Source organism: Borostomias antarcticus (genome assembly GCF_949987555.1).
Source record: "Borostomias antarcticus genome assembly, chromosome: 12".
Classification (NCBI taxonomy): Eukaryota; Metazoa; Chordata; class Actinopteri; order Stomiiformes; family Stomiidae; genus Borostomias; species Borostomias antarcticus.
The window spans coordinates 6,739,763-6,750,892 of record NC_140245.1 but is presented as its reverse complement, the minus strand read 5'-3'; the positions used below and the strand labels follow the sequence as shown (position 1 = coordinate 6,750,892).

At 49.4% G+C, this 11,130-nt stretch overlaps 1 protein-coding gene across 1 annotated transcript; it reads right to left on the bottom strand.

The window, feature by feature from the left end:
* Positions 1-211: 211 nt before the first annotated feature.
* Positions 212-9,127, bottom strand: mpz (myelin protein zero; the record flags this gene model as incomplete). The annotated part of the gene is made up of 6 exons (XM_084446742.1): positions 212-298; positions 4,412-4,454; positions 4,896-5,025; positions 5,232-5,445; positions 7,501-7,667; positions 9,082-9,127. The coding sequence occupies 6 exons, from the start codon at positions 9,125-9,127 to the stop codon at positions 212-214; spliced, it is 687 nt and encodes a 228-aa protein (XP_084302868.1).
* Positions 9,128-11,130: the final 2,003 nt, after the last annotated feature.

Sequence of the window (11,130 nt, the reverse complement as noted above, 5' to 3'; positions counted from 1 at the left end):
ACTGGAAGCTACCGACTAATTTGGACCCCTCCCCCTCTTTGCTCCCGCCCTTGACGAGCTCCAGTTCAATGGTCATCAGCGTCCGGGCGGGCCCCTTGGGCGAGGCGCCGCCCCCTCCCTGTCTCAGTGCGTATTGTTGGCCGGTTGTTGTTGTTGTTGTTGATGTTGTGTGGTAGTGGGCTCTGCTCGCTAGCTCTCTGTTCCCCTCATCCTATTTCTTATCCTTGCGCGACTCCTGCTTCTTCTTTTCGGAGGCCGCGGCCTTCGGCCTGGAGGTTTCCGAAGGGAGCGTGGGGCCCTGTGGAGAGGCAGGGGGGTGGGGGACAACAGGGGGGAGTGTCACTTCAGAGGGAAAGGGGTGTGAGGGAGGGAGAGGGGGAGGGGGAGAGGGACGGAGGTAGGCACGGGTTAGCGATGTGAGACGGGCGAGTCAGCGATGGCGGAAATGGGTGGGGTTAGGATGGGTGGAGGACGAGTGTGAAGAGGAGAGAGAGAGAGAGAGAGGCACGTTTTAGGAAGAGAGGAGAGAGGGGAAAGAGGGAGACAGTCATTTTAGAGGGGGCCGCAAGTGAGGGGGGGTGGTCTCCAGAGCTGTAAGGGGGTGACAAAACAGGTATCCATGCGTTAGGGACAGGACTGCTCTCGACACACACACACACACACACACACACGCACAACACACACGCACACACACACACGGTCACACACGCACACAACACACGCACTTCTGATGCATACCTATGTGGAACACGCACCTACAGGTATGTGCCACTTCATTCACACGATGCATGATTGGGTATTCACACACATGCACAAGTTCATTAAAGGACAATTTCAGAATTTAGCATTGTAAGCCATGTTATAAGGTTATTTACGATCATATACAACGGCCAATATCAAAGTTTCCTCAAACGGTGCACTCTCGAGATATAGCCCATTGCCGCTAACACACTCAATGGATCCATAGGTGCATAATTTATGGTGTTTTTGAGGGATTTTGTCTATGCACCTATGGATCCATTGAGTGTGTTAGCGGCGATGGGCTATATCTCGAGAGTGCACCGCTTGAGGAAACTTTGATATTGGCCGTTGTATATGATCGTAAATAACCTTTTAACATGACTTATAATGCCAAATTCCGAACCTGTCCTTTAAAAGACACTCACTTCTCTGCAGTACTTATTCATCACAAAGACTTTGACAACAAAGTATGAATCTGTATGATTTTTTCGGCAACTTTATGCTATCTTAGGCTTAGGGCACAGAGGGCAAGGGTATAGGAAGCAAGGGAATAGGAGGGGAAGAGGACTCAAGCGATGCCACAAGGGGTTCCTATCTGCTATGGTTTGCAGGGGGGTATATCAAAGCAGAGAGTATACAAGGGGCCCTTTCCTTTATCGGCTGGGGGAGGGGTCAGAACCTGTGGTCATGCAAAGACAAAACGAGGCTTCAACAATAAGATCTTACTGAAACGAAAGGGAATCCCATTGAGGTGTAATGTCCCTTTAAGCATACTAAGGGACGCAGTCTACCATTTACCATGTAAGGATACTGGGCTCCTATTGGAGGGCGTGAAGCCCATTGAAGGGCCACTGTGGCTATACAGATGATGATTCTTATTGTCAGGGGAGGGGGGGGTAGGACCGTACTGGAAGATGAGGTGGGGGTAGGTAGGTTAGTGGCTACAGGTCATTTGCTGCATACTAACACACTTGACTGACAGAAACAGACACGGCTACTGTAGAGAGAGGTAGAGCAGATGGAGAGGCAGAGACGGAGAGGTAGGAGGGAAGAAGAGAGAGGTGAAGTGAGACAGAGAGGGAGAGATTTTTTCCCAACGCCGAAGAACAAAGCACCTACAGAGAAAGAGAGAGAGAGAGAGAGACAGCGACAGAACGCAAAACGGGAAAGAAGAAAAGATGGTGGTTTCTCACAGTCATCAAGAGTCAACGATTAGATGGGGGAGGGGGAGGGGGGGTGGGCGGCAGGAGAGGTACTGTAGGGATGCGATTGCGAAGGAGACAGCGGCTGGATGAAGGGAATGTGAATGAGGGGTTCAGCGGGGGGGAGGACAGGTGGAAGGGGGAGAGAATGGGTTGGGTGTGTTAGTGCAGATCAATAGTGAGTGCACTCTGATAACATTCCACAGTGTGCTCCGCTTTAGGGCAGCTACAGTACCTCTGGCTAAGGCCACTCCTCTTAATGGCCAATGCACGCACGCACGTGCACGCACACACACTTACTCAATACTGTGCGATGAGATTTTCATTCTCTTGCTGTGTGTGTGTCTGTCTCTCTGTCCCTCTCTCTCTCTCTCTCTCGGCGGTGTGTTGTGCAAGCCCAGCGAATAGAAAATCACCAAGATGCAATTGCTGATACAAATTGTGTTGTCAGCAGAGCTCTTAATAAAGGCTATTTGATCAAAAGGCCCACTTACAAGTGTATGAAGCCCCATGTGTAAACAGTAAACACCAGAAATCAGGAACCATATGGAGGAGAAAAGGCTGCATTTAATAATGTACAGTGTGTTGTGGTTGTTTTTTTGACCACCGATACTATAGGCCTAATACAAATGACTCACTGTAAGTATTTGTATTGTATTTGACAAGGCTGTCACATTTGGAGAGAGAGAGAGTCCTTTCGGACGGGGTTTACTATTCATGTATGCATCACAGAAGCCTGCAGGCGCCGCACGCTGCAACGGACTGCAACCGGCGTGCGCGCTGACAGTAGCGAGGGCGAGGGCTCGCTGTGGGGACTGCCGAATGAGGAGTGCACTCACTGAGGTAGATATCACGAGCAGAGCCCTGCCGTTTGACCCTTTGGAGCAGTTGCGCGGAACCTCGACCAGAACCGCGTGACCTATAATCTGTTTATTCCCGAGAGTCGTGAATAAACAGCCGACAGCCCAGTGTTGCATAGGATGTGTATCTGACCATAACTTTATGATTGTATCAGTGAAAACACCATTCATGTCCCCTTTTATTTTCCTTAGTCATGTAAACATATCCCTTTAATACTTTCCCTTTAATATATCATAGTAAAATATTTGACTTGGGTTTTATTCGGAAACTTAAATGTAAAGTTGCAATCCCCATACCAAGAATATATTAGCTAACTTTATTTTAAAATGAATCAGTTTTCAATGGTTATTGGACTGCACTTATATAGCGTTTTTATCCAAAGCGTTTTACAATGGCCTCTCATTCACCCATTCACACACCAATGGCGGCAGCTGACATGCAAGGTGCTAACCTGCTCATTGGGAGCAATTTGGGGTTCAGTGTCTTGCCCAAAGATACTTCAACATGTGGACTGGAGGAGCCGGGATTCGAACCGCCGACCCTACGATCATTGGACGATCTGCTCTACTTCCAGAGCCACAGCTGCCCAATTTTAATCCTATTACAGTACCAAAGGGCTATACACCCACCCCCATCCCCAAGAAAATGCACGCACGCACGCAGGCACACACACACACACACACACACACAAACACACACACAAACACACACACACACACACACACAAACACACACATACACACACACACAAACACACACATACACACACGGTCTCAGCGCGCAGCAGCCTACCTCCCGATAACTGTGATTCAATAAAAGGGGCCAGTTGTTTTCGTTTGGACTCACATTGGGAAAATCAAAAGGTGCCTGTCTCATTCCCCCGCCGTGAGCAAATCAACCCCTGTTCACCCGCCATGGGATTATAGCGCGACCTCGCAGCGGCCATTTCACAGTGCTGTTCTCGGATCCCGACATTAGGCTGGCCCGTGCTGTGCGTTCGCCCCCGTTAAGAGGCCAAAAACGAGGGGAGGGCGGCGATGGAGACGGAGCAGGACGATCTCGGGCACGCCAGGACAGAGACACAGATCACGCCGGTGAAAAGCCAGGATTAGGCTACACTAGAATTGTAACAGCAGGCAGACTATTATAACTGTTTACCGTAGCGTGCGGGCCAAGTGTTACCTTGTTGAGGAGTGGCAGGACCGGCCTTTTTAAAAGGTACCAGTGTGGAGTAGGCCTGTAATTATTGCTAGCAGCTCCAGCCTGTGCGTGCGTGCGTGGGTGTGTGCGTGTGTGTAGTACTGCTATTATTCTCCCTCATAAATGTTGGGGCTGATGGATACTGAACTCTTGATATCACGTGTACTTTGGCAGAAGTGCGAGATGTCTTTTTCATCCTCGTCTCAACGACATTGATTTTAATGGCGCCAAATTGCTGTGCTTCAAGGTATGTGCTAGCCTTACAGTCAGTGAGCTCCCGGCTTCTTTCATTGCTCAGTCAGGAGAGCGCGCGTGTGTGTTTGCGTGTGTGTGTGTGTGTGTGTGTGTGAGAGAGAGAGAGATAGAGAGAGAGAGAGAGAGAGAGAGAGAGGGGAGGGGGGACTTGCCTGTCTTGGCTGTGGTCCCTCTCTCTTTTTCTTGCCATGTTTGCTGGAGGGAACAAAAGAAAAACAATGTCAGGATGCCCAATCTCTCCCTCCGGTGGTCAAAGGGCAGTACTGCCTCGCACCGGCTGCAGATAAAGATCTCTCTGGTCCCGTCCAGACGCACCCACCTGGCCCTAGACCCCCTAGACACGCGCATATTAGATTTGACAGGATTGGATAGGTATAAGCAAGATGGCGAAATATACTCCTGTAGGCCATGGTCTATCAGCTGGCAAGGTGGATACAGCCTACTACCCCCATGCTCATGTCAATCCAGTCCTTTCAGCTCTGTTTTTGAATGAAAGGGGCTCAGTATAGTTGGACACGACCTAACGCTACGTTCATAGAACCGCCAGGTGCCAGCTAAGCCACACAAGTGTCCAAACCAGGGATGGGTTCGGGCTTCAGACCCCGACCCAGCGGCCACGGGCACCCGGGCACTGACCTGACACTGAGGTTGAAGACCCTGCGTGCCACCAGGAACCTCATGAGGTAGTAGATGACCACTATGAGCACCAGCAGACCCAACACCGCCCCGATGATGGCCCCTGTGATCACCCCCGCCTGGATGGGCACTGAGGGGAGGGGGGTAGAGGGGAGGGGCAGAAGGGAGGGATGGGGAGAGACAGGTGGAGAGAGAAAGGAGAGGAAGAGAGGGCAATTAATCAATCAAATTGGCTATGTCAGGCAGTGGCCTACTCATTGAATGGAAATCATGTCTTTTTAAAGGACAGACAGGCAGAAAGATACTGAGCCTGGAGTTCCTAACTGGACGCCTCACCCGTCTCAAACACCAGTAGTCTGACGCTGGAGGGCCGACCCACTATGTCTGGGGGGTTCTTGGCGTCGCAGGTGAAGGTTCCGTTGTCGCTGAAGTCCAGGTTCTTGAGCAGGATGGAACCATCCCGGCGGGCAGGGTTCCCCACAAACTCTATACGGTCCCTGAAGGGCCCCTTGTTGTCCAGGTAGGCAACGCCCCCTGTGAAGTGGAAGACCTGGGAACAGATGAAATGGATCAGTTTCACCTTATGGATCTCATATTTATTCATGTCCCTATTTCTATATCTCGAGTATATCTATATTATACATATGAAGAAACGCAACATTTCAATTTGGAAAGATGTATGACTAGGAGGGTTGCAAAATTCCAGGAATATTCAGAAGCTTCCCATGGAAATTAATTAACGGTAATTTATGGGAATTAACTGGAATAAACTGGAAAACAGAATTTGGGACGTTTGTGAATATTCCCAGAATTTTGAAACCTTAATGAGCAGATTGAATAGTTTCCATAATTGCATTTTTGCACAATTAATTAATCATATTAAGAGGTGATCTGCCAATGTTATCCGTAAAGTTCGTATTGCATCACGTCCATTCATATTTGATAACAGACAGACGGAAGAGTGAGGAAGTACATTCACATCACTATAGCAACCACCTCAAATAAATCACCGGTGAAAGAAACTGCTGTGGGAATTCAATGGAAAATCCCATAATAATACAGCACTGCACAGCGCTTCCCACCTGTGTTGACAGATGTGTCCCATGTGAATAGAGTAATGAAATGAGAGAGGCAGATGTGAAAAACTGACTAATGAATTAAACATGATCAAATCAATGAAAAATGCAATTATGGAAACAAAAACAAAAAAATAGAGTGGTAACCATTAATACAGATTTTGCAAATCCTTCCATAATTTCTTCACTTAAGGCACTTAAACAGAATTTAAAGCATAGGATTAGTGCCTACGTAAGTAGCCTATTGTGTTCTTTTACCAATGTTTTTGAATCCATTTGGGGGATTGGGCAAGTGTGCATTTTATAACATATGATAATAATAATAATAATAACAATAATACATACATACATACATACATACATACATACATAATAAAAATAATAAAACTTTATTTGTATAGCACCCTTCATACTGTACAAATAAATGCGGGTCAAAGTGCTTTACAACAGAGAATATAGGGTAAAGAGTATATTTACTGCTAACTGGTTCAGGTCTTGATCCTTAATGGGGAGCATCAACTGAGATGGCAACTAACAGTAGCCAACCCTTTCACTAAACCTCTCTCTGGAAAAAACCTCTACTAAATGTCTCAAAATCGTCGGCCACTTTCACAGGGGGGCAAACGGCTTGAATGAAGAACCCGGAAGGACGAGTCGTTATTTGTACCTGAGGAACTGGAGCTCGAGAGGCAGGATGGCGGGGAGGAGATAAAGCAAGAGAAGATAATCTACTTTCAAAGGGACGGACGTGAGAGATGGCTGGAGGCAGAGGAGGTGACGAGACGAGATAATAAGCCTGGAGGAGAGGGTGAGAGAGGGAGGGGGAGGGGGAGAGGGTGGGAGGGGGGGGGGGGGGGGAGGAGGAGGAGGGGGAGGAGAGGGGGGGAGGGGGAGGAGGAGAGGGTGGGAGGGGGAGGGGGAGGAGGAGGAGAGGGGGGGGGGCTGGGAGGGGGAGGAGGAGGAGGAGGGGGGGGCTGGGAGGGAGAGGGGGAGGAGGAGGAGGAGGGGGAGGAGAGGGGGGGGGGCTGGGAGGGGGAGGAGGAGGAGGAGGAGAGAGGCTGGGAGGGAGAGGAGGAGGAGGAGGGGGAGGAGAGGGGGGGGCTGGGAGGGGGAGGTGGAGGAGGAGGGGGGGGCTGGGAGGGAGAGGGGGAGGAGGAGGAGGAGGGGGGGGTTGGGAGGGAGAGGGGGAGGAGGAGGAGGGGGTGAGGGTAGAGGCTGGGAGGGAGAGGGGGAGAGGGGGAGGAGGAGGAGGAGGGGGGGGGGGCTGGGAGGGAGAGGGGGAGGAGGAGGGGGGGTAGAGGCTGGGAGGGAGAGGGGGACGAGGAGAAGGAGGAGGAGGAGGGGGGGGGTGCAGGGGGCAGAGAGGGGTAGGGAACAGCTGCAGTAGTGAGATGGAGAGATAGGAGGAGTGATGGAAATGAGAGAACAGGGGGCAGGTGGGACGAGGCTGATGAAAAGTAGATCAGATGATCAGAAACGAAGGTGCGTGCGCGTGTGTGTGTGTGTGTGTGTGTGTGCGCGCGTATTACTGAGATGGTGTCACGGGCTCCGTCGGGACGGTAGCTCCAGGAGAAGGTGACGTCATCGGAGGTCCAGCGCCAGGAGAAGAAGGAGCAGGACAGGCGGATGTCGGAGCCCACCAGGGCGTGGCGCTCCCAGCCCGTATAGATCACTATGGCCTGGGACTGCTGGGGCACTGGTGGGGATAGGGTTAACATGTTAACACACACACACACACACACACACACACACATAAAGACAGACACCCTCTATTGATAGGGAGCACAATGAGCTATAACAGTGAGCAATGAAGATATTTTTTAACACAACCCAACATGAGCACAGAAATTCACACGCACACGCACGCACGCATGCACACACACACACACACACACACACACACACACACACACACACAAACACACACACACACACACACTTTATTGACACTGTGCATACTGCGCTGTAACAATGAGCAAAAAAGGCAGTAATAAAGGACAGGAAATGGAAATGTTCCTGGAAAAATATATGTTACTGCAAACACCACACTATTCACAAAACAACATATTTCCAGTGATTAAGAGTTATGTAACATATTTCCAGTGATTAAGAGTTATGTTAGCTTATTATTTATGCAGTATAGTATGCCAAGATAAATACACATTCTGGATAAGCCAAAAATCAATACAGCATGCCCATAGTAAATTACATTTTAATCTCAGTGCGACGATCACTAATGCAATGGAAGCGACAAACAGCAAAACAATATAAATCAGCAGGAGTAGGATTTTAAATCTGCAACATCAATGGTCCACAGGTCCCTTCTAAATATCCCAAGATGCCTCAGGTATTAGCATTTTTACGTCTGTGAGCTATAGCTTACGATATTCACAGTACACCCTTAAAGAACTAATGTCAACTGATGGAAAATGGAATCAAACTTTATGTTTTTAATTACATTTTGAGAAAACCTCAAATATGTGACAGGGGAGCAGAAAGAACTGCTCAAGCGTAAAACTGCCCGCAGTGCTCATCTCTGTGGTGACCACAATACTGGTGCAGTCACTCTAACTTCTGCAATGATATGACAGACCGTGGTTTTGCCATAAAACTGTATTACAAGACAAACTGTTCTATTCAAACTCTGAGCAAACAATCTGAGCAAATCCATACTGTTCAATAAAACATTGCATCACCCATAGTTTGTATTACTAGTTGAAGATCCCAGAAAAGTTCTGTACATCAAGTTTAGTTCCCTACGCTTGAGAGGCATGTATACTACTGTAGCTGTATTAGTGCCCTATGCTTAAGAAGCATATATACTAGCTGAATTAGTACCCTACACTTGAGAAGCATGTATACTAGCTGTATCTGAACTCTGAGCTTTTTTATTTATTTATTTTTTAAACTGTCATCACTGTCATTCCTGGGATTCTCCCACTGACCCTGCATGCACTTGAACCCATCAACCCAAGACAAGTGAAAATATGATTTTTCACAGCACACTTTCAATTCGGACACAGATCTCACTCACGGGACCTGCATTTTGAGCACGAATAATGAAAATAAGAATAATGAGGAAAAAAAAAGTTTTTTTGGTTTTTGTTTACCTATGCCCAGGAGTACGACCGACGCCAGTGCCAACAACGTCAGCATGTTTCCTGACTCTGTGAGGTCCTACAGTGATGCCGGTCTCAGTCCAAGGCTGTCCTGGTGTCCCACCCTGGAGAGAGAGCGAGAGAGAGGAGAGAGAGAGAGCGGGGTGAAGGGTGCCGGGGCAGAAGGCTTCAAAACAAGGACAACAACAGGACCCCACTGTCCCCATGTTTATACCCAACCCCACCCCGCAACCTGGCCCGGCCCAGTCTTCCCTTCTCTCCCTCCCTCCCTCCCTCCCTCCCTCCCTCCCTCCCTCCCTCCCTCCTTCTCTCACACTGAAGCGACTGATTGAAACACAGACGGCGAGACATTAAAAAACATTTAGAATCAAGAGTGGTACGACGTGAAGAACCAGTCCGAAGAGCACACACTGTACATAATGAGCTCACGGAATCCCACATCAATGATGTACTCTACTGTATCTCCGCACCCCTATATCATCTGCCTTCTTTATGTGTGATATTATGAGATAGATAGTTAACGGCTTTCACAAGGACACCCAAATGTACGCCTTGATACAGTACATGATAACCAATAAACTTGTACTGAATGTTTTTACTGCCTGTGTGTAAAATATTATGGGATGGTATGTGTGTGTGTATGTGTGTGGGGGGGTCCTGTAACAAGGTCAATGTAATTGCATCTCACTCCTGCCCTCCCTCCTCCCTCCCTCCCTCCATCACCTCATTTCTCCTCTCTGCACTTTCACCGGGTCGAGAATGAGGGACGAAACAAAGACTTGAGTCTTCCCTCTCTCTCTCTCTCTCTCCCTCCCTCTCTCTCTCTCTCTCTCTCTCTCTCCCTCCCATCCTTCTCTGTAGATTCCTGACGTCGGGCGCTCCGAACAATGGAGGGCGAGGGGGCAGGGTGCGACCGGTGTCTCTCCGTCCCTCAATGGCGCTTTCTTCCTCTCCTCTCCCGCCTTCTCTCTCTCTCTCTCTCTCTCTCTCCCAGACAAAGAGGTGTATTCTCCAGCCCTCCTACTGTGGCAGCACCCACTCCACTGTATTTCTGCAGAACAGAGAGAGAGAGAGAGAGAGAGAGAGGGAGAGAAAGAGTGGGGAGAGTCCAGCTATATATAGAAGGGTTGAGGCGAGGACACGGGGACTAACAGACACGGGAGTGAGACGCCGGTCACAGAGACAATGGGTGAGACGGAGACAAACAGAGTGTGGTTTAACTACGGCGGCCTCATTCCGCGGGGACCTCGCAATCCATCAACCTGTCACGCTACATAAATATGCATTTATTTAGCCTGTGGCGACAGCTAATGTGGGTCGATCGAATATAGCATGCTACATGCTCAGATTGCATTAATACAAACGGCACAAACTCTCATTTGGACTCGCTCATTCCGACCAGAACAATTTGGCATTTCAATCGGGGGGAGCGTAATGTTGGCAGCCTGCATTCACGTAGACTCGCACACTCCAGCCAAAGGCCATCTTAGAATCTCAAGAACCATACTGACGGATTAATTCAACTAAAACGACCATCTGTCAACCTGTTGTTGGCGTCCCCTGTATCTCTCTCCCCTCTGTATTTGCTCTGCCTCGCTATCTGCATCTCTGTCTTTGTCTCTCTCTCTGTATGTATCACTGTATCTCTCTCTTCCTCCTTCGATCCTTCTATCTCTGTATCTCAGTGATTAAGAGCGGTCTTAAGGGCCTCCACAAACAAGAGCTCCATTATGGCCCTGGCAGGTGGGGAAGAATGGCTGCCTTCCAGTCCTCTGTAGCAAGCTGTGGAAGTGCAGCTGGCAGCCAGGGGATGAGGACTTGGGATGAGGGCTGGAGGATGAGGGCTGTGAGGATGACGAGGATTCAGGGATGAGGACTGGGGATGAGGGCTGGGGGATGAGAGGCCCAGGGGAGAGGGGGTGAGGGGACGAGGACGGGGTTGCTGGAGGATGAAGGCTGGGGGATAAGGGGACGAGGACGGGGGGGCTGGAGGATGAGGGCTGTGTGGATGATAAGGATTCGGGGATGAGGACTGGAGAG